We start from the raw sequence: 23,464 nt of genomic DNA, 5'->3' as shown, positions 1-23,464 counted from the left end.
GGGGAGGTTTGCGTCCATCTGGTAATGTGGGAGGTGGCGGAGAGGGTCAGCGTCTGCCCGCGTATACAGGGGAGTGGGGGGGAGGAGTGAAATGGAAAGGGGTCATTCGAGATGCGTTATTAGAAGGAGTTATAATTCCACAAGCATATCTGGTGATTGTGTGTGCGGGTCCTGAGGGAAGAAATATTTGGCAACCGTTACATTGGAAAATTGTGAAAGAAGCATTGTTACTACAGTTAGCGAGGGACAACACAGATGAGGACTGCAGAAAAGTTGTTGCAGGGATGGCAAATTGTAATGCCACCTTAACTGAACTAATGGATGCTTGCGGGAAAATAGGAACCACTACATTTCAGATGGAGCATTTAACAAAAACTTTTGCGGCGGCAGTTAAGGTAGTTCATCGTTGTTATACATGCGAACAGGAAGGTCACGTTAAGAAAAACTGCCTTAAGAAGTTGAAGCTGAGTGGGAGAGACAACTCTGTTTTGATGTGTCATTGCTGTGGGAAGCTGGGGCATTTTGTGAAGCTGTGCAGGTCTAAGTATAATGCTCAAGGTCAGCTGATAACAACCAGCTGCAGAGCGCAGGGCTGGTGTTTCCACGCGGGGTTAACCTGTGCGGCTGCCAGACCTTGGACCTGTGGCAAACAGGGATAATGCTAATGCTGATTGTCAAAAGATCATTAAAGCTTTACCTGGAAAAACAGATTTGAATGTTATGATAAAGGCATGTGCAAAAGTGGGTACTGTGGAACATAAGGCTCAAGTTATGGCTGCGGCCGTACTTGGGGCTTACGTCGTCACAATTGCAGACTCTATTCCAATTATTAGCAGGGGACACAACTTTAACAGCACCACGACACACTACTTCAGAGATACAGCAACTGATTACAGAAATAGAAAGCAGGCTACATTCCAAATTTGTACATCGTATTGATTTGAATTAGGAAATACAAATTATCACTTTGTTTGATAGACAAATTCCGTATGCAATAATTGGTCAATGGAATTCAGAATGATCAGATTCGTTACAGAGCTATTGGCACAGATTATCATCAAAGGACGGATGCGATGTTGGGAGCTTGTGGCCAGAGATCCTGCATCACTAACTGTTCCTATTGCAGCTCAGTATTTTGAGTGGTGTATGGCTAATAGCTTTGCTTTGCAAACAGCTATGGAGAATTTCTCGGGACAGGTTGTTGAGTGCGGAACTTCCAATTGCCACGGGAGTGTGGTGTACAGACACTCCCGTGGATGGAATTACCATTTTTACAGATGGATCTGGGAACACAGGCAAGGCGGGCCTTGTCTGGTATTCTGATGGCAAGTGGGAATCTATGGTAGTACAAAAAAAAACGGTTCACCTCAGGTGGTAGAATTACGAGCTGTATTAGAAGTATTTCAGAATTTTCCCATTCCCTTTAATTTGGTTACTGATTCAGCATATGTAGCTGGCATTGTAAAACAATTGGATAGATCTGTTATAGACAATACATGTAATCAGTGTGTTTTTGAATTGCTGCGAGCTCTGTGGCAAGAAATTCAAATCTGAACTGCATTGTTTTATGTTTTACATGTAAGAAATCATACTAATTTGCCTGGGTTTATTGCAGAAGGCAATGCTCGACCGGACTAGACTTTACTGGACTAGACTCAGATGTTATCTATTTACCTATCAAGAAGGAATATCTACAGTGGTTAACAAATCAGTCAACTATTTTTCAAATAGCCTTACAGGACTTTACTGGACAATTGTTAACACATTTACCAAAAGATAAAAAGCTACAGTTTATTTGCAAACAGGATTGGGAAGAAAAACCTATCAGATCAGAGATACCTGTGACTGGACTAACTGTTTTTACTGATGCAGGAAGGCGATCACATTCAGCAGTTATTACCTGGCAAGAGGATGGACAATGGAAACATTACAAATTCTCAGGGCAAACTGAGGACTCATTGCAGACATTTGAACTTTTTGCAATATACCAGATCTTTGTAAAATGGAAGGACTTACCTGTCAATATTGTAACAGACTCTCTTTATGCAGCAGGCATTGTAAATCGAATTGAAAGAGCTTTTATACGACCAGTGAAGAATATGCGACTTTACACCATTTTGCTACAGTTGCATCAGGCAATAAACCTCAGAGAGGTACCTTATTTTGTCACTCACATTCGTAGCCATCAATTTGATCAAGGTTTGAGCATTGGCAATAATAAAGCAGACACACTTGTGTCCTATACGCAAATATCACCAAATTTATTTGAACAAGTACACCTATCCCATCAATTCTTTCATCAATCAGCGAAAATGTTAGCGAAACAATTTCAGCTCACCATGGCACAAGCATGTGAATTAGTTAGTGTTTGTCCTAGTTGTCAGAAAATTGGCATGGGAATTGGAACAGGGGTAAATCCTCGAGGGTTGTGTGCGTTGCAACTGTGGCAAATGGATGTTACTCACATTACAGAATTTGGAAGACTCAAATATGTTCATGTATCTGTTAATATGTTTTCATATGTAATATGGACAATAGCACAAACTGGGGAAACAGGTTGTCATGTCAAACGACATTTACTTGCTTGCTTTGCAAGTCTTGGGGTTCCACAACAACTTAAGACTGATAATGGACCAGCATACTGTTCACAGATTTTTCATCAGTTTTGTCAACTATGGGGTATTACATATGTCACTGGGATCCTCATTCGCCTACAGGTCAGGCGATTGTGGAACGTGCTCATAGTACATTGAAACAGCTTCTGCAAAAACAAAAAGGGGGAGAGGTGACTGAACCTTCTGAGAGACTTGCAAAAGCTGTTTATGTACTTAACCATTTAACTTTAGCAGGAGATAAGGAGCGACCCCCAATTGTAATACATTGGGAGGCAGATCGACAGGGAGCAAGCTATGTGCAAAACAAAGGCAAAGTGTGGTATAGGGAAACAGGTACTAACGAGTGGTTAGGACCAGGGGAACTATTACTAATGGGTCGAGGTTATGCTTCTGTCTCTACAGGCACAGGAGTATGATGGTTTCCGATCAAATGTATTAAACCATATGGGGAGGTGGAATCCAGATCCGGAGATCCGACAGAGTAGCAGAAGACAGCAGGGCAATCAGGGATGCAGCAGGAAATAGTTGGTTCAACAAAATCCTGCAAGAACTAGGTGGATTGTCTCTAAAAGGATGGTTAGCCACATTATTAGAGGGAATAGTTTATATAGTTGTGATTATAGTTATCATAGGGATCTTCGTGGGTTGTGTTAAGACAATCATTGAGAAGAGTATATGGAAGTAGTGAGATAATAAATCTAACTACTTCCAAAGGGGGAAATTGATACCAGATGGTTTAGCAACGGTTTAGCAAGAGTAGGCCTCAGAGTAGGCTCTAAAAGGCCTGCTCTGTGTTACCTTTATACAGAATCAGCTTTCCTGTCAGTAATTTTCCTTTCAGCTAGAATAATAGAGAATAACAGTATGTTCTGAAGTAAACTGCATGTTTTGTAGATAGAGTCTGCTTATGGGAATGTTTATAATAGGCATTATCCTACTTGTGTTACCCTGTTTGTTTGCATGTTTGCAGAGAACTGTACAACGAATGGTCAATACAGCCTTTTTGGCACAACAACAGAGAGCAGGATTTATGGGTAACCAAGGCTGGGATTCTCTGACCGGGCTCTGCGAGACACAGGGAACCAGGTTTAAATAAGAAACGAAGACAAAAAGGACGAGACAGGACATGGCTCGTTCAAAAACAAAAAGGGGGATTTGTGGGGTTCCCACGGGACAATGGTGGGAACGAGGTACTGAACGAGCTATGTCCAGGCATGTCCAGGGGGTGGTAATGGGGTGGTAACGAACTAGCCAATCATAATAAAGAACAAGGACTTTGGCTATGAGAAAAATAAGATATGGGGAAGTTGAAAAATAAGAAAGAATGCAGCACCTGCAAGATATAACTTTTTAGCATAAGCCAATCAGAACTAATATAGAGGTGTGTGAACAAAGCATACTAACCAATCATAATAGAAATGACATGTACACAGAGTGTGTACAAAAATAGAATAGTATAAATGTACCCTCAATAGAATAATATAAATGTACCCTCAGATACGTAAATAAATGAGATCTGCTTAACGATCATATTGGTCTGCGTGCGGTGTCTCCGTGCCCTCTCGCGAACACTGATAATCCAAGTCATTAATGAATATATTGAATAGTACTGGTCCCAGTACCGACCCTTGAGGGACTTCGCTAGACACAGGCCTCCAACTGGACTCTGTCCCATTGACCACCACTCTCTGGCTTCTTTCCTTCAGCCAGTTCACAATCCACCTCACTACCCGATCATCCAGACCACACTTCCCCAGTTTAGCTGCGAGGATGCTGTGGGAGACCGTGTCAAACGCTTTACTGAAATCGAGATAGACCACATCCACAGCTTTACCATCCACCGGGTTACGTCCTCATAAAAGGCTATCAAGTTGGTTAAGCATGACTTCCCCTTGGTGAAGGCATGTTGACTGCCCCTAATGATCCCCCTATCCTTGATGTGCCTAGAGACAGCACCAAGGACAAGTTGTTCCATTACCTTTCCGGGGATGGAGGTGAGGCTGACTGGTCTATAGTTACCCGGGTCCTTCTTCTTGCCCTTTTTGAAGACTGGAGTGACTTTCGCTTTCCTCCAGTCCTCAGGCACCTCTCCCGTTGCCCACGACTTAGCAAAGATGATGGAGAGTGGCCTAGCAATGACTTCCGCCAGCTCCCTCAGCACCCGCGGGTGCATCCCATCAGGGCCCATGGATTTATGGACGTCCAGGTTGCTTAATTGGTCCCTGACCCAGCCCTCATCTACCAAGACAGATTCCTCCTCTATCCTGACTTCTTCTGGGGCCTCAGGGGTCCGGGGCTCCTCAGGACAGCCTCCAGCAGTATAGACAGAGGCAAAGAAGGCATTCAGTAACTCTGCCTTCTATTTATCCTCTGTCTCCAGGGCCCCCACCTCATTCATCAGTGGGCCTACATTGCCTCTAGTGTTGGCTTTACCTGCAATGTATTTGAAGAAGCTCTTTCTGTTGTCCTTGACCTCTCTTGCAAGGTTTAATTCCAAGGAGGCCTTAGCTTTCCTAGTTGCCTCCCCACATCCTCTGACAATAGACTTATATTCCTCCCAAGTGGCCAGCCCCTCCTTCCATGATCTGTACACCCTCTTCTTCCACTTGAGTTTGCCCAGCAGTTCCCTGTTTAACCATGCAGGTCTCCTGGTACCCTTCCTTGACTTCCTACCTGCTGGGATGCTCTGATCTTGAGCTCGGAAGAAGCAGTCCTTGAATGCTAACCAGCTATCTTGGCCCCCCTTACCTTCTAGTACCCTGTCCCGTGGGATTTCCCCTAGCAATTGCTTGAAAAGGCCAAAGTTGGCCCTCCTGAAGTCCAGGGTTGTGATTCTGCTAGCTATTCTGTTCCTGCCACATGAGATCCTGAACTCTACCATCTCATGGTCACTACAACCAAGGCTGCCCTCAACCTTCACCGCTTCAACCAGACCCTCCTTGTTAGTGAGGATAAGATCCAGCAGCGCTCCTCTCCTGGTTGGCTCATCCACCATTTGCATCAGAAAGTTATCATCAATGCACTGGAGGAACCTCCTGGACTGAGGATGGCTGGCTGAGTAGGCCTCCCAGCAAATATCAGGGTAGTTGAAATCCCCCATGACAACCAGGCCCTGTAATTGAGAGACTCCTCTCAGCTGCCTGTAGAAGACCTCATCACCCTCCTCATCCTGATCCGGTGGCCTGTAATAGACACCCACAACAGTATCACCCCTGCCAGCCTGCACTTTAATTCGCACCCACAAACTCTCAACTCGCTCCTGATCCGCCCCTGGACAGAACTCAATACAATCTAGCTGCTCACTCACATAAAGAGCAACTCCACCACCTCTCCTTAGTGGCCTGTCTTTCCCGAACAAGACATAGCCATCGATGACCACATTCCAGTCATGCGAGGCGTCCCACCAAGTCTCTGTAATTGCCACTAAATCATAGCCCCCCGACCGAACATGGATTTCTAACTCCTCTTGTTTATTCCCCATGCTGCGTGCATTGGTGCACAGGCATTTCAGGGAGCGAGCTGAGCACACGGATTTCACCCTAGGGGGATGGGAGGCCTCCTGGTCTACCTCTGCATAGATTTTTTAGATGAATAATTATTGATCTTATCTTTAATTATATGTAGAGAGAACTTGCTTGAGGTTGTTTCTAACAACAAAAAATTTAACTATAATGAAGGTTAAAGAACCATATTTCCTATTCCCCAAAGTTTTGTTTAATGCAGTCTTAAAAATGTGGAATACTCAGCTGGTATCACACAACACAGCTGGGTAGAGGATGAAGTATCAGTTGCTAATAAAAGAAGGTAACAGGATCAAAAATTAACTGTGTCTATTTTGGCAAGAGATTAAACATTTTCAAATACTGTCCAACTGTTTACAAGAAATGTCCCGGCATGTTGTCCTATTAGAGCATAGAAATGCCTCAGATTTCTACAATTGCAAGAAATACACAAACGTACTGTATCTCAGATAGGATGCAAAAATCAGTAGGTTTCAGGGATATTTTATACCCAGTTAGAGACTAGGGTCTTTTCAAATAATGTACACATAAAATTACACATTAAAGTACACATCCAATATGCAAACTGTTAAAATACAATAAAAGAACATGGAAGATTAAAAATGTGAAAATTATGGCTGGTAGTTGCTTAGACTACAAACTGAGAACAAGAGCATACATAAATCAGGGATTTAAGGTTTCTATTGAGTTTCTGGAAGGGACTTTGCTTCTATGGATGTAGATCTCTACTTTTCACCTCAAGCCTGACATTCCCATTCCCGTTCCCCCTCTACTTCTTCCCAGTTCTGTCTCCTCTCCCAAAGGATTTGTGTGTTCCACACGGAGACCTTGCCTTCCCCACTGTGTTCCTCATACTGAGCCCCACTCAACTGCATGATCAGACGGTCTGAGTCTCTTTTGGCACCTCAGCTTCCAGTCTTACTCTGCCTCACTTCCTAGGGTCCAATTTTCATGTCTGCCCTGTTACGCATTTCTTGACAGAAGGTCCTTTAGTGGCTTACCCCATGTTGCAGATTTGCCACTGCATAGAAGCCGAATAGTTTATTTGTCCACCTTGCCTCAAGAAAAGCAAGGAGCTCCATCTCCTTAGAGACAAGACTGCCATCATTTAACACTCTCAAGCATCTCAGGAACACAAACAACTCTTAGGACCAACAGAAAAGCATTGCAGCTCATTGCATTCTGACTACCTATGACAGGATATTTCTTGCCTGTTTTGTGCCAGTGAAATATTCTCACTGCATATAAAAACTTATGGGAATTTAACTACCACGCCTTGACAGACTTCTACTGAGTGCGTGTGAAGAGAAATTTTCTAACAGTCCAATTTTTGAGAATTTTATTTGAATAGAAAAAGGAATGTATTAGTTTAACTTGGGCAAAAGGCAGATGATATTTTTGGCACAACTTCATTCTTAGCAAAGTTTTAGAAAATACTAAAACTGAAATCAATTACTCCCTAACAAAACAAACAAACAAAAATAAACCCTGCATCACAAGATGCTATTGCTGGTAAATTAACTACTCAAGGGTTAGGAGATTTGAAGGTGAGGATCCGCTCAAGTGAAAGGAGGTCTGAGTTTTCTTCTACTATCCCATATTTCTGTAGTAGGCTCTGTTCCCTTTAGCAGCATTTTCCCAGACACAGAGGTACTTGCATGACACTAGAATTCATATCTTGCCCTCTCTTTCCTCCGTTTGCTTCCATTTCCCACTTTCCTCAGCAAATCTGTGTCCGATATGTTACCTTTACAACTAGAAAAGCTTTTCAACCCTTGTTTTTCATTGTAACTTTTTATTTCATATTACCCTGGAGCATACCTGTAATATGCCCAAGAACTGTGCAACTGAGGCTTGCAGGCAATTCAAATATTAGTGCAGTGTGGGATCATTCTGAAAAATTAATTTGATATGACAAGTTTGATGTAAACTCTTTGGGTTCATTTCAATCATTTTTTCTGTAACTGGCCATAAATATTAGAAGAAAGCAAATTTTAAGCACACAAATAATGTGACTGTTCATGCTGACTTTCAAAGAGATATGTTCTAATACCTTAGCATAAAGAAGCCTACTTTATAAGAGAGAGGTCATTAAATAGATTAAAAAGGGAGGGGAGAGAAGATGCGTGATTGTATTTAGCAGAATCCTATCTAATATGCAATTGAATGAATCCCTTATCATTCAGTTCAAACAACCATGTGAGACTGTTGGTTCCAAATACGGTGAATACATAACTATTCAATACATTTTACAATTGCTACAAAAACCCCTGGAGATTATTATTTTAGTCAGGTCTAATGGGGAAAAAAAAAGAGAGAAAATACTCTATTCAAGGTGTCTGGAATCCTAAGAGAATGTATATGTTTAAGAAAGAAACAGCCAATAAATATAGTGAACTATTTTCTTCTATTGCTGTATATGATAACTCTCCTTTTTGATTAAACTGAGATATTTTGTTTGGAAAAACAAAGGTGGTAAACAATTCTTCAGATACTATAAATCACCATTCTATATCTGGCTGAGGGTCTGGATTCTCTTTTCTTTACTTTAAGGTACCAGAATTTTGGGGTTTTTTAATAGGCATTTTGTCTCGGATCTAAGGTGGGGAAAATTCTTTTTACCTCTCTGCAAAGAACTTGCCTTGTAAATCAGTGTGAATGCTCAGGGAGTAGGATACCATTGTTAACACATAAACTGAAAGAAAAATGTCATGTTGGTGCTACACATATATTAAGTTGATTTGTAACATACACCATAAACTCATATCATTTTTAGAGCAGGTTTGAGTTTGAAGGCATTCTTCCTTTTTGTTTATAATATGGCTAATGACATGTTGTTTGTTTGTCTAGAAACACCTTCCCAAGAGTAAAATTCCTCAAATTTACACTTTGAAAAATCTAGGTTATGACAGGTATATGCTTGTAAAATAGAAAAACTAAGTTATAAAAAAAAAAATATTTAAATTCATCTAAGTATCATGTTTATAACTGCCATTCTGATCAATAATAATGTCTCTGATTATGGACAGCATAGATCTGCAACTTGATAAACATTGAGTTAATGAGAAAACGCAAGCTTTCTAGGTATTTCAGCTTTTTCAATAGCAATTTTCAAGGCTTTTTTTTTTGTGTCCGATGCAGTTATCACATCTGTGTAATCCTTAGAACAGTAATAGCAAGAAAGAGTAATAATTTTCAATAATGCTCCTTTAACACTTCAATTAACATAAGAAATACCATAAACGTAAGGAAAAAATCTCGTTTTATTATTCAAATTCTGTTTTTTTTCATTTAACAGATGAATACACTTCTGTTGTCTTAAATAGCTGAATATTAACATATAAAGCGGTTAATTAAATATATTAATAACTTCAAAGGGCATTTTAGAGACAGATGGCCCCCTACCAAATACAACAACCCATATTACAAGAATATCTGAGTTTGTAATGAATTTTTTGCTCTGATCACCATATACTACTTTGTTTGGAAGAACTCTACTAGCATTCCCCTATAAACTTCTCAATGGCTGCTGTGGAAAAAAACAGAGGTTAATAAACAAGCATAAGGGAAATTATACAAATCCTTCTGAAATACGAATTAAGTAAAGACAGATTTTAACGAACAAAATATGGAGCTGATATTATAAATATATTATGGGAGATTGAATTACATATCTCTTCAGGGACAGGGAACTGCTCGAGAGAGTCCAGTGCAGAGCCACGAAGATGATTAAGGGAGTGGAACATCTCCCTTATGAGGAGAGGCTGAGGGAGCTGGGTCTCTTTAGCTTGGAGAAGAGGAGACTGAGGGGTGACCTCATTAATGTTTATAAATATGTAAAGGGCAAGTGTCAAGAGGATGGAGCCAGGCTCTTCTCAGTGACATCCCTTGACAGAACAAGGGGCAATGGGTGCAAGCTGGAACACAGGAGGTTCCACTTAAATTTGAGGAAAAACTTCTTTACGGTGAGGGTGACTGAACACTGGAACAGGCTGCCCAGAGAGGTTGTGGAGTCTCCTTCTCTGGAGACATTCAAAACCTGCCTGGACGCGTTCCTGTGTGATATGGTCTAGGCAATCCTGCCCCGGCAGGGGGATTGGACTAGATGATCTTTCGAGGTCCCTTCCAATCCCTAACATTCTGTGATTCTGTGATTCTGTGATTCTGTGATTGTTTGTCTTCAGTGATACTAAGACCATCACATACACCTATCATTATCTGAAAACAGACTTTCTAATTCATGGATTTTATTATAAGTGATATCAACAACAGTAAAGGAAAAATACCTGATGGAATGAGTTTCAATATCACAGATATATGAAGAAAAAAAAAATCAGACTGACAGGCTGAGACTCATATAGTCATATAGTCTCAGAATCATATAGTCACAAAATTATACACTTTAAAAGTGTTGAAATTTAAATGCTAATAATTAATGAAACAGTTACTCATATACCATTACAACTTAGTATTTTGGGGGTTTTTCAATAGTTTATATGAAAAAGGGTTAAATACCAAGTTATTATAATATTGCTTTCAATATTTACTTTACCATATTATTTATATAATATTAGACTGAATTTTTGCACCATAAAAAAATGTCTTTACTGCGCTCTTTATCTGTACTGTTAAGACTCCAAAGGAAGCTTATTATTCTTTAGTACTGTAGCAGGCAATTCAAAGCTCAATAAAAAATTCCTAAAGTTTTTAATCTTAAAAGAAAAATAAATCAAAATTATATATACATATAATATTTGCAAACTAGTCAATGTAAATTTTTCTAAAAATATATAGATTTACAGAAATGCATATCAAGAAAGAACTTAAAATCACTTTCATTGAACCTTCACATTAGATCTTTGTGATCGATGGAGCCTCATTATCTCATTAATCTTTTGTCTGGCTCTCCTGTTAATACAAGTATCATCATATTAATTAGTCATTATCACAGCTAGAGTACTGACCATCATGTCTGTGCTTAGGAAGATTACTGTTTAGAAGTACAGATCTAAACTGTGGAAGAGCTGTTCATTTGACCTTTAATCTCAATGGTTTTAACTCTATTTATCCACAATATGCACAGCAAATTATTCTATTGCTCAAAAGGCTCCTTTCCCCTTTTCCTCACTCCCCAAAAAAATCAACATCCAAAATGGTGTTGTGTGCACCACTCCAGTGCCAGCTTGTGGAACAGCAGCTATCTGAGCAGAGCAAACATGGACTAGTCAATTTGTTTGGACAACTTTAAATTTATATGAATGATACAGAGCAGCAAAAGCTTGATTGCCTTTGGCACCATAGAAGTTTGCAGTGGTTTCCAGATGAAATATTTCCAATTTCCTGACAGACACTTCATTACCAGAAAAATCTACAGTTGTCCTCCTTCACTTATCCCAAATTATGTTTCTTGATTTTCTAGTCTTGCAGAAAAACCTTCTACAATTTAAGTGGAATTTTGCCTCATTGTGTGCTGAACTGAGCCAAACATGAAGAATCCTAGTATTTTAACTATTGCAATGCACCTCTTCAGGATTATTAACACATTAGAATAGGTAGGGAACATGCTGACAAGAATATAATTTTGTTAATAAATTAGGGTAAACCAGAACACATGAAACAGACAAGAACAAAGTTGGTCAAAGACCTTCTAATGTGCCCAACTCACCATAATTCTGCTATGTCTGCAGGAACTAAAATACAAGTAAACTTCACTTCAGTCTTCTCACTAGTTTAGCCAATATTTGCTACCTAACTTTTTAAATAATAGAAAAGAATTCCCGAAGAAAAATTTGAAGGAGGAAAAGATGTTAATGGTACGTATTAGCTCAGGGAGGACACTTTATTTACAAAGTGTTGAGGGGCAGGGGGAGAAATTGGAAAAAAAGAATTTTAAAGAGATATTATAGGATAAATAAGAGATATTATAGGATAAATAGATATTCTAAGCCAGTTTCCTGGAGAAACACAATGGCAGAGACAACATGTTAAGAAAACTGCAAACAAGCACTAAACATCAAAGGCATTTAAAGTGTGAAGGATATTAACAACAGAAAGTGAAAAAAAAGAGCTATTAAAAGAAGAATGAATCATATTAAAAGACAAGTAAAATAATCTCGGAAGCTGCATTTGGTATGAATATCAATGAGATATGAATATCAGAAAATGTATTCAGCAAATAGTGGCAGTTTAATGTGGAAAGATAGACTTAAGAGTCAAAGATAAATATGAACACTGAAATAACAGGAAAGCACAAGGTCCCTTAAAAAAAAAAAGGCATTAAACCTCACTGGGGATAAAATACAGTGGGACCCTTGGACCCTTATTCAGTGGAGGAGAACAACTACGTAAAATATTTTAGAAGAAAAATCATATACAGGAAAAAGAACTTGGAGAGGGTACTACAGTTCAAGTGAAGGCAAAGGCTTTTCTTCAGGGCACCAGTAACAATTGCAGTTAAGTTTTGTCCAAGTACAGAGTTCAGAAAAGTGGTCCTTAGAACTTGAACAGATGTAGGAAAATGTAAAGATCAAAATTTCAAATCCAGATGCCTAGAGTTAATCTACTAAAATCATGGTTAGATTTCAAAATAATAAATGTGACTTTAGAAGCCTACATCAATTAAAAAGCTTTTAGGGTAGTGTATTTTTTTAAGCTTACATTAAATGCAACATTCTTAACACAACAGACCTATGCACTTATTTTTCCCAATATGTTCTCCAGAATTACTAAATTAATACTAAAAACTATTTTATCTGTATATATATGTATGTACATATAAAACCATTTATTATTCTGCAGATAACATGCTAAACATCCTCCCAGGTGAACAGGTCACACTGCAGTGCAAGTCCTCTGGACCATCTTTACTTCTTTTAATAACTATTATTCATATGGAAGTAATAATTGAAAATAATTATATTTTATTGTTTTGCAACGTTATTTATATGAGAACAATAAGGAATTGTTCTGTAACAATATATAAAAAGTAAAGCAACAACAGATCTGCTCAACAAAATCCAAATCCAAGTCTCTTATGACTGGGTAATTAGAACATTTTTCCTTACCGTTCACTTGGAGAATATGAGTTTGATAGAGCTTATCATAGCCATCAGCATAGCAGGTGTAATTTCCCATATGAGTTGTGGTAACCTTAGTAATGTACAAGGACCCATCATCTCCAAAATCCTACCAGGAAAGATTAAAAACAGGATTATAATCTGAAGGTCGTGAGTTCGATCCCCGTACGGGCCACCATACTGAGAATGACGTGTATGGGATGGAATACCTTCATTGGTCAATTTTGGGTCACCTGCCCTGTCCACTCCCCCCTGCAGCTGCGACCCCCCTTCGACTCTTCACTCGTAAGCAGTGAGGAATTCAGCAGTGACCTTGGTTTCACTAAGAACAAGTACAGCAAGAGCCTTTCTGCACAACATCCCTACCTGTGCCTCAGTGATAACTACAGACTTCGAGCGTTATCAGTCCTGGAAGCAGACACTGTCTGCAAAACGTGCAGCTAGTTTCAGAAAGTGCAGTTACTTAGAGGAGACTTAGCTGAAAGTAAAAATCACTGAAAGGAAAATTGGCCTGGTTTAGGCCAAACCAGGACACATAATTAGAATAGGGATAATCTCCACGCTACAATAGCTACTTCTCATTAGATTCAGTGATTACAGAAGCACCACTTTTGTAAGCTGATTTCAGGGATCTGGGATTCCTGAAGGCACATGTTACTGGTAAAGACCATAGCAAAGGAGACTTTCAGTACATCATCCTCTTCCACTTCTGTTTTCATCAGGTCCCAAGCCCCACTCAGCAGCAGGCCCATATTTTCCCTGGTCTTCCTTCTGCTGCTGATATAGTCCTGAAGCTCTGTAGAAGCCCTTCTTGCTGTCCTTCATGTCCCTCATCAGATTCAACTCCAGGTGGGCTTTGGCTTTCCTAATCCTGCACATTCAAATAGTGTCTCCATGTTCTTCCTGGGTCACCTGTCCTTGCTTCCACCTTTCTTCCTTTCTATTTGAGTTTTGTCAGGAGCTCCTTGTTCATTAATACAGGCCTCTGGCTGCCTTTGATTTCCTGTTCATTGCGACAGACCATTCTTGAGCATAGAGGAAGTAATCCTTGAAAATCAACCAGCTCTCTTAGACTCCTCTTCTTTCCCGCATGGTCTCCTATGGGATTCTTCCAAGCATGTCCTTGAACAGGTCAAAGTCTGCTCTCTTGAAGTCCAGGGCCGTGCTCCTGCTTTTTGCCTTGCTGCCTCCTCTTAGGCTCCTGGACTCTACCATCTCATGGTCACTGCAGCCCAGGTTGCCCTGACCTTTATATTGCCAACCGGTTCTTCTTTATTTGTAAGTTCAAGTCCAGTAGAGCATTTCCTTTTGCTGGCACCTCTATTGTGTGTCTTAAGACCATGACTGTCTAAGATAACACCCTCAAACTAGAGGTAAACATTAAGGCACTATAAAAATTTTCTTCCAGACCAACTAAATTGTATACATTCTAGGGAGTAATCAAAATCTGCTGACGTTAGAGCAAAAGGAACTACTACCGTTCAAGGTGAACAGCCACTGCACTGCTTAGGTTTTAATCAACTAACATGATTACATGAAAAAAAGACATGTTAATGTTGAACCCTGTAACAGAGAACACAGTAGTATTGGCTAAACCATGTCTGAATTGACAATTTTCAGAACTCTTCAAGTTAATCATACTTTAGAGTCTGACCAAATGTACCGTTCAAGAAAAAACCAAGAGCATCTATACAAGTGACACGAGAACTTGTACAAACACATGTAGACAGACTAGTGAAATCTCCTGTGATACAGTCACATTGTTGTACTTTCTCTTTTTATAGTTCCGACTCAGGCATCTTTCTTCTTTTCCATCCATAAGCTCAAAATTTTACAGGAGCTGAATAGGAGGAAACACTTGGATTACTGACATTATATCTGTAAACAACAGTATAAAGCTCTGAAAGTAAATTATTCTATTCTACATGTCAATGATAGAATAGGATATGAGCTCTGGACATCTCTGAAACTTTCTCATTAGTTTGCCTTTGTGATCAAACCTATCAGTAACTGACTGTGACAAAGGGAAAAAAAAAAAAGAAAAAAAAAAGAAAAAAAAAAGGGGGAGTCATAGTTCAGTGAAGGTGGCTGTCTAATAGTCAAGGTGAGAAAAAACAGTCCCCTCAAATTTAGCACAGACATTCCCCTGGGTTCAGCTTATCCTTCTTGCCTAATTTATGCTCTCTTTGTTATCAATGAAAGAGTAAAAAAAAGGCATTTAAACAGGTGTTTAAACATAGAATCATACCTTTGAACCAAAACATTTTTAAAAGCACCTCTTTCATTATACCATAAAATAGCCCTACTAGTGCCATCCCACCAGTCTGGGCTGCATTCCATAGTCCATTTGAACAAAGGTCACCAATTTAAATGTGGATAATAGCCAGAGATCACTGGAGCAGAATTCTTGCAGCAAAGAGACTGAAGCTGCAGTTATATGAAGTATTACAGATGGATACCTCATCTTGAGTTTAAACAAGAACATGTAATTTAAGAAATTCTTTGGCTGAAATTGCCTTAAGCCTTTATATATACACTCGGTAACTGTCCCAAAACTACTGTAATGTCTATGGAGGTCAAAAGGATTGTCTCCCTGTATCAAGGGGAGGAAAAATTCTACATTAACTCAGAGATGCTGTTTATCTTACTCTCTTCGGTTAAACTTGGCCTCCATTTTATTTAAAAACTAAGGCAATGCTGAGGTCCTTGGTATCACACCAGTGATAAACAGCGGATCTTTGCTTTCCTTCATTGTTCTGTGAAAATTAATAACGCCCAGTAGAAAGTTTCCTTGTGTTCTACTTGTGTATATTCAATTTCATGTTGAGTAGCAGTTGGCAACAAAAAAGTGCCATAAATACATCAAAGTGTTCAGAAAAAATACGCTTTTAAAAATCTTGACAGGGAACCTACACGGAGATTAACTTACGTGTTTAGCAAATCTGTTCTTTAAAAAAACCTCTAAGGAAGGGGTTCTAGACTTTGTACTTATCTAGCTTCCTTATTATGAAATCTAAATTTATGTTGCTGTAACTTAATTCCATTATGTATTGCCCTACCTATAAAGAAATTGGAGAAAAACTTTTGGCAGTTTTTTACTTTTTGATTACAATGACACTCACATTTAGCCTGTTATCCAATATAACTTCCAGATGTTTAATTTAACCAATTGTTTTAGATTGTATGCTGATACAAGGGATAATTTTAAGTTGATTTTCCTAAATGCAAAACATTGCCCTTTTCCTTGCTGGATGACTTCCTATACCTTTCTAGCTATTTCTTTAATTTGATCTTATTAGTCTCAGTTAGTGCTACCTTCAAACACAGTTGCAGCCCTTCATAAATTCTGGCATCTAGATAACATTTCCTGAGCTTACAAAGGTGTAAAAATCTGTACTAAAATCAAGAAACAGGATATCTGTGCTATTACCTCTCTCCAGAAGGTCTGTCACTATACTATAGAAGGAAATTTGATTTAGACTGACACACATAAAGATTAATATAGAAAAATAGCAAGGCTGAGCTGTACTAAAATTTTAAATATAGCAAATATACTGCATGATCGCAGTGACAAAATTACCAGCTTCTGACCAAAGGTTATCCTGTTTTGGTCCAGTGTTGTAGTTGGCATTGGTTAAGCCTGTGTGAAAATTGGTTACAACAAGAGTTTAACTTAGTACAAACAACCTGTTAATCAGTGTGAAATCACCACTGAAAAGATAATGGGAATTTTTGAGAGGTGCAGACTGTGAGCACCTCTGATGACAACAGGCAGTTGTTGGCGTTGAGTGAATTTGAACACGCCAATCAAGACTTGAATATTCTCTACTCAATCCTATCACTGATAGTGCCAGGGGAGAGATCAGGTCTCTCAAGGGAGAGACCATGGGGACATGCGAGAGACTCAATGGTTACACAGGGGACAACTCCAATAAGAAATAAAGACACTCAATAAAAGTGAACTGAAGAGACATTTGGGGGATCCCACACCCCAGCCTCAGGACTGCACATCACCCAGATGGATCTGCTATGCTGACCTGCCCAACTTCTTGACTGAGCCATCTCCCACACTGTAGGACAGGGAGGCCACGTAATGAGTTGCCACACTCACATACCTCACTCTAGCTGCTCTCCTGAACTGCACAGTTTCTCCTGTGGAACAGGGAAGTTGCATAATTCATAAACCCACATGTATCTGTGGTTAAAGTGTTTTGGTATCCAAGCCCATTTAACCTCTGTGCTGTCAGTTTGGTTCTAAAAGGCAACATACCAGCAGAAAACAGTTTGGTTCCTTTGTGTCTTTACATTTATAGAATTCTTATGTGCATCTTATTAAAATCAGTTCAATGTTTGTTTCTTCACAAACTTTGTAGCCTTCTCTGTAAATTCCTCATATTCACAGAACACTCTATCAAAAGCTTTTAAAAATAGAAAACACAACTATATCTCACTCAGGGAGTCTGTAAACAGCACAGTAAAAGAATCTTGATAAAAAATATTACTATGTGCTGTCTTATTCTTACATTCTATCCTTTGAATGTTATCAGTGACAAAATACTGGGCTAGATAAACTTCTGGTCCATTATGACTATTCTTACATTCTTCCATGATCTCACCTACTAACTTTTCCAATTTATTAGGATTTATTTTTTTCAGTCCCCACTGCATTATTTTCCAGTTTTTCTTCTTTCCCTGAGAACATAAACTCCATGATTTTATGCTCATATTTCCCTCAGGCTGCCTTTCACTATAACATCTTCAGTCTTCTTGTAGACTGAAGTTTAAATGTGAAAACTGAAATCTAGATGAACTTCCCTTTAATTTTTCAGTTTTCTTTCCCTAAATATACTCAAAATATTTATTCAGAAAATATATATCTCGCTGTATTTCTTCACCCAAAAGTGTTTGGGCAACTAAATTCCATATTGCACAAATCTGTGCTTAAGATGTTTCTGCTAGTTGCTCATTAAGAGAAGAAAATAACCCACCTAAAAATTAACCCATCTGGTAAGACCGTCAATAGCTTGCCTTTCTTAAGATAACTATAGCTTTCTGTATTAGCACTTCAGTTAAACAGACAATATTTCTATGAAGTCTTCAATATGTATATAAATTATCACTCCAAAAATCAAAAAAAGAACCTCCTCTAATACTTACTTTTTAACTTTGATTGTGTGAATCAATACAACCGGATTTCCTTTCAAAAAAAACTACCTAAAAAACTCCAGCAATCTTCCTAGTTGGGTATTTTTTATCTTTATCTCTTTCTAAAGTGTATGAAGCAGTAAATTCAATAAACTTTTTTTCCCTTGCTAGCTAAACAGATATTTTCAAAGTGTTGCTCTTCAAGTTATTAGTGGAAGAATGAAGAAAGGCTCTTCAAAAGAGCCACACTTAGAGGTACTTACACTTTATGTAGCAAATGGCTAATATTGTTGCTATCTAAATTTTTTTGCCTAATCTCTGCCAAAGGTATTTGTGAACAAAACAGGACATAGAATGGAGTGTATTAACATTTAGCTGCTACCATGCAGTCTGAAGACTAGTTTAATTTAACATTTCTTATGCTAAGTTATTAGATATTGCTTTGAAGTACACTTATCTGTTCCAGGTCTTTGACTGATTCACTGTAATGTGATGATATCTTTAGGTATCATAGCTATCTTCTAAGTAAACAGATGTGTGTGTTATGGCTTCTCCCTTCTTTTTAATAGGAACCATGGATAAAACATCCCTGTGGCTATTTTACTCAGAAACATTAGTATTTCAGTAGGATTCCCACATGACATCACTGTCATTTCATCACTCTGAATTTGAGTTTTATGGATGTGGATTTTTTTTTGTTGTTGCTGGGTTTTATTTTATTGTTTGGTTTGGTTTGGATTTTTACAAGTACAAAACAAATGTCCCTAGCTTATTGTTATACTGAGTTCAATGTTTGTTTTGTTAACTAAAGCAAACAATTAAATGCAAAGAGAACTGAATGTCGTAAGCAACGTTTGGAAAGGGATGGTGAAGAATAGACAGAGTTCTTTGACACTGAATGTTGACATATATTTAGTGTTTTACAGAATAACTCACAAGCTAAGTAACTGAAAAAAATTGCATCCATACAGACACACACAAGCATCATTGAACCAAAGCCTTCAAACATCAACTGCAATACCTTTAGAAAAGGGTTTTTTTACCTTTTGAAAAAATATTTGATGACCCTAAAAACATTGCTACAAGCTCAATTTTTGTTAAGCAGACTACTGTCCAAACAGAAATGGCATGGTGCTTCTACAATTAAATTGAGAAACTCTAATTATTTTTGTCATGTATGAAAAAGACAGAATTAAACAAATATTTTAACGATTCCACTGCAATTCTGTTCTATTGAAGGACTTGACATTTAAGAATCATGATACATGTTACGAATAATGAGTAAAGGAATATGGAAAGAAAACATTCATCTGACAATGAATATTTGCTTAGTTGTCTTGTGGTAATACAACAGAAACCTGAAGGTGATTTTTGTTTATAAATCAATAATTATTTCCTTTGGTTTTATAACTTGCTTTCATATGCTAATACTTTTCGTATGAGAGAGTTTATGATCATTTGCCTGCACTTCTTCATTAACAGCTCTAGAAAGACTGTTGCCAGCTTTCCTCACAGGAGAATGTATAATGAAACAGAATGCTTGAATTTGTTCATCATCATAGAAGACTAGGATTTTTTTTGTTTTGGTTTATGCGTTTTTTTTAAACCACAGTTAATTTATTGTCAATATATTGTTCTCTTAAATAACTTTTTTTTTTTTTTAATTTGTATAAAAACTTTCTGTACTCGAAAACATGAATATTCTCTCATCTAGAGATCACAACCTTCCCCCAAAAAAACACCCCCAAAATGAAAAATATCATGTTTTTATTTTCGTTTTCACTCAGTGCATCCACACTGTTCCCTGCCCAAATCTCACTTGCAACACATAACTGAGAATTCAGTTCTGATAATTTAAGAAGTTCAGAAAATTGAATTAGGAATTCAGTCTAGATTTAGGTGATCTGAAGCCATTATACCCAAAATTGACAGAAGATGTTTTTGTATTTTTTTAAATCAGAAAACATAATTGTTCTAGAAAAGAAGGCCTAACTCCCTCACAAAATAACTTCTGATCTAGTGCTTAGAGTCCCAAATAACATATAGATATACCACAGTTAAATCAGTAATGTACGTAATTCAAACTAGGGCTTGGTACCTGGGTCTTCCACATTCTGAGTAATCTGAACGGTTCATCTTGAACTCAAAAAATAGGAAATATTTTCTTTCTGGTTTTTACGTAGGGTTTTTTTGTTTGGTTTTGTTATTTGGGTTTTTTTTAATTACTTTTTTTCTAACTCTTGTAATTTTTCAGGCCTAGATGATAAATTTCTGACAAGCATTTCAGCCCCAGCTTTTTACACCAAGATCCAAACACTTTATAAAACTGAACATACTGTATTTAAGAGTTCTATGAACTGGTTAAGAATTCTCTTTCAAAATTTCCCCTCTGTAAGCTCAGCTTCTGGCAGCTGATGAATTCTATGTGTTTTTCCTGGAACACCAGCAAACACCAGCACCTCAACATTAATACATAGTAAAGAGTCATTTTTATGCACCACAGTTTACACTTATACACTTTCACAGTACTGATTTTCTGGGCCCTGTTTCATGTAGGTCAGAAGAAACAATTGATACAATCTTCTTACTGCCTTAAAATTTTCAACTTCTAATGAACTTCAAAATATTACTCTTAACTCCAAAGCTCCACTCTTTGGGGAAGGAAAAAGGAGAAAGAAAAAAGAGGGAAGAGGGAAGAGGGAAGAGGGAAGAGGGAAGAGGGAAGAGGGAAGAGGGAAGAGGGAAGAGGGAAGAGGGAAGAGGGAAGAGAGGGAAGAGGGAAGAGAGGGAAGAGGGAAGAGAGGGAAGAGGGAAGAGGGAAGAGGGGAAAAAAAAAACCAAACAACCCAAAACAAACAAAAAACCCACACCCAAACAACAAACAAACAACAACCAACAACCAACCACCCACCAACCAACCACCCACCAAACAAAAAAACAAAACCAAAACAAAAAAAACACACAAAAAAACCCCACAAAAAAACCCTGAAAAGCGAAAAGTGAGGACAATAAGAAAGAAAACAAGGACAATAAGAAAGAAAAACAGGAATGAGGACAGAAAACAAATTAGCTTACTGGGTCCTTAATAAAAGGAATTAGCAAGCACCAAATATTTTGATTAATAGCTTTTTGATTACACGAAACCTGTATTTTCATTTGCAGTCTTTGACAAACCTAAAACAAAGAAAAAAATTATACTGGTTGCGATCTTTTTTTTATTGACAGTTGATAATGTAAACACTGTCACACTATTATACTAGCTCAGTGATAATGACAACACAATTTGGGTGGGGATTTTCCCCTCCTAATTTTTAAAGAGAAATCTTGATTTTCTTATGGGAAAAGGATAAAAAAAATCATGTTTCTGAACTGATAAGGAAAATAATTTGCACCTTAGAATTAAAATTTTGCATCGGTCTGCTACAGAAAAGCTGCATCAATAATTGCAGCCATCTAGATATTTTCAAAACAACATTTGTTTGCTTGTAAAACACAGTCAATATACACAACCCCCTTCTTTTCCTATATATCCTTCCATGCTTTCTGCATTTGATTTCAGTCGATTAATGGAAGCACTAGTAATACTAATGCTGCATTTTTGTTCATATTTTACATATTTATTTTTCAGTGGCTGTAACTTACTTGATTACAAGGACACAGAGAGTAGATAAACTTTTGAGGGTTAACTGGAAACATTTTTTAAATAATTATTGATGTATGGTTGGTTTGCCAGATAAATTCAGCTCAGGCTTTTCATGCTAATATCAATTTTACAACTCCTACTTTCCAGGTAATCAGTTTCTCTGTTCGTGTTGGCAGAGCAATGCAACTCTACGTTTTGCTATTGCATGTCAGGAAGAAATTAAATTCTATAAAGAAATCTGAGAATAATTGCATTTGGCACAAATTCAAGATTTTTTAAGGTTTCCTTCTAGCTCAAGAGGGAAAACAAAACCTAAACTTCCTAAGCACAAATTTTGCATACCTTCTCTCAGTTTTATATTTTACAGCTGCAATAAGAACAAATCGTGCACGTAGTGTAAATCCTCTGGTTGAAGAACCAGCCTGACAGATCAAGTCAAAGCTTAAAGAAAGAAAGAACACAATGTAATATAGTAAGTAGTAGTATAGTATATACAGTAGAAAGTGGCAGGATCTTGAAGGAAACTCTGTTCTGAAGAATGTAACACCAGACAACAGATCGTGGTCATTAATTCAGGCTAACTTCAGTCAAGGGAAATCAATCTTCCTAAGCTTCTTTTACAGTCAGTTGAGAAAGCTAAAGGTAGCAAAATCCTTTCATCAGACAGTTCAGTGGATCTGTCTTTGCTCATTTCTTTGAGTTACCATCTACCCCTCTCTGCTGACCATGGGAACAAACTTTCTAGCTACAATTAGACACTGTAAGTATTTCATTGGTCCCTCTGTTTCTTGACACTGGGGGGACTGGAAAAAAAAAAGAAGTAATTTTTACAACGGTATTTTTCTGCACAGCAAGGTAGCCTCTCTAGCATCACTCTACTGCCAATGGGGAAAAATCATGATCATCCAGTGAATAATTCAGAACATCTAAGTAAATCTCAGATTTTGAGGAAGTTTTCATGCATATCTTCCTAAGCTTGTCTTACAAATAGTTAATGCAGAGATCATACTCTATTTCTCTCCCTAAAATAAGACTCTGTAATGCACGAGCCCTGACCACTAGTTGAATTGAACAGGATTTGTCTGTATTTAGCAAATCTGAGTAAAAGATCATTTCTCTGACTAGAAATGAAGAGACTAACACTGTACTTACTTAAATAAGTAGAGATGTATGATTTTTCCTTTACTCTTTCAGATATAGTAAGGACTGTAGTTTCACTTCATGAGGAAATAGTAACATCTAATAAATGGTAACATCCATTATTCTACAGAAAAGATGCAGTAGCTTTGTGCTTTTCAAACTATGTCTGTTGATTAAAAATTGTTTTTGCTATTTTGAAACTTAATAATGTTATGAGTTTCCTAAGAACCTGCAGAAGGACTACAAAGAAAAGTGCCATAAAACCCCTCACTCCTAGATCACCAGTGAGAAAAACAACTTCATTTTATACGTAGTCGTGTAAAG

The 23,464-nt window shown here is 37.9% G+C and overlaps 1 protein-coding gene across 3 annotated transcripts in view; it reads right to left on the bottom strand.

The window, feature by feature from the left end:
• Positions 1-23,464, bottom strand: part of FSTL5 (follistatin like 5) — a 322,017-nt gene that overhangs the window by 75,375 nt on the left and 223,178 nt on the right. For all 3 annotated transcript variants that reach the window (XM_068403643.1, XM_068403644.1, XM_068403645.1), the window contains exon 7: positions 13,201-13,321. In XM_068403643.1, coding sequence (XP_068259744.1) covers positions 13,201-13,321 — 121 coding nt within the window. The remainder of the gene's footprint in view (positions 1-13,200; positions 13,322-23,464) is intronic.

Source organism: Nyctibius grandis, chromosome 6, assembly GCF_013368605.1.
Source record: "Nyctibius grandis isolate bNycGra1 chromosome 6, bNycGra1.pri, whole genome shotgun sequence".
NCBI classification, from domain to species: domain Eukaryota; kingdom Metazoa; phylum Chordata; class Aves; order Nyctibiiformes; family Nyctibiidae; genus Nyctibius; species Nyctibius grandis.
Note: the sequence above shows the minus strand (reverse complement) of the source record. Positions and strands in the feature narration are given on the sequence as shown.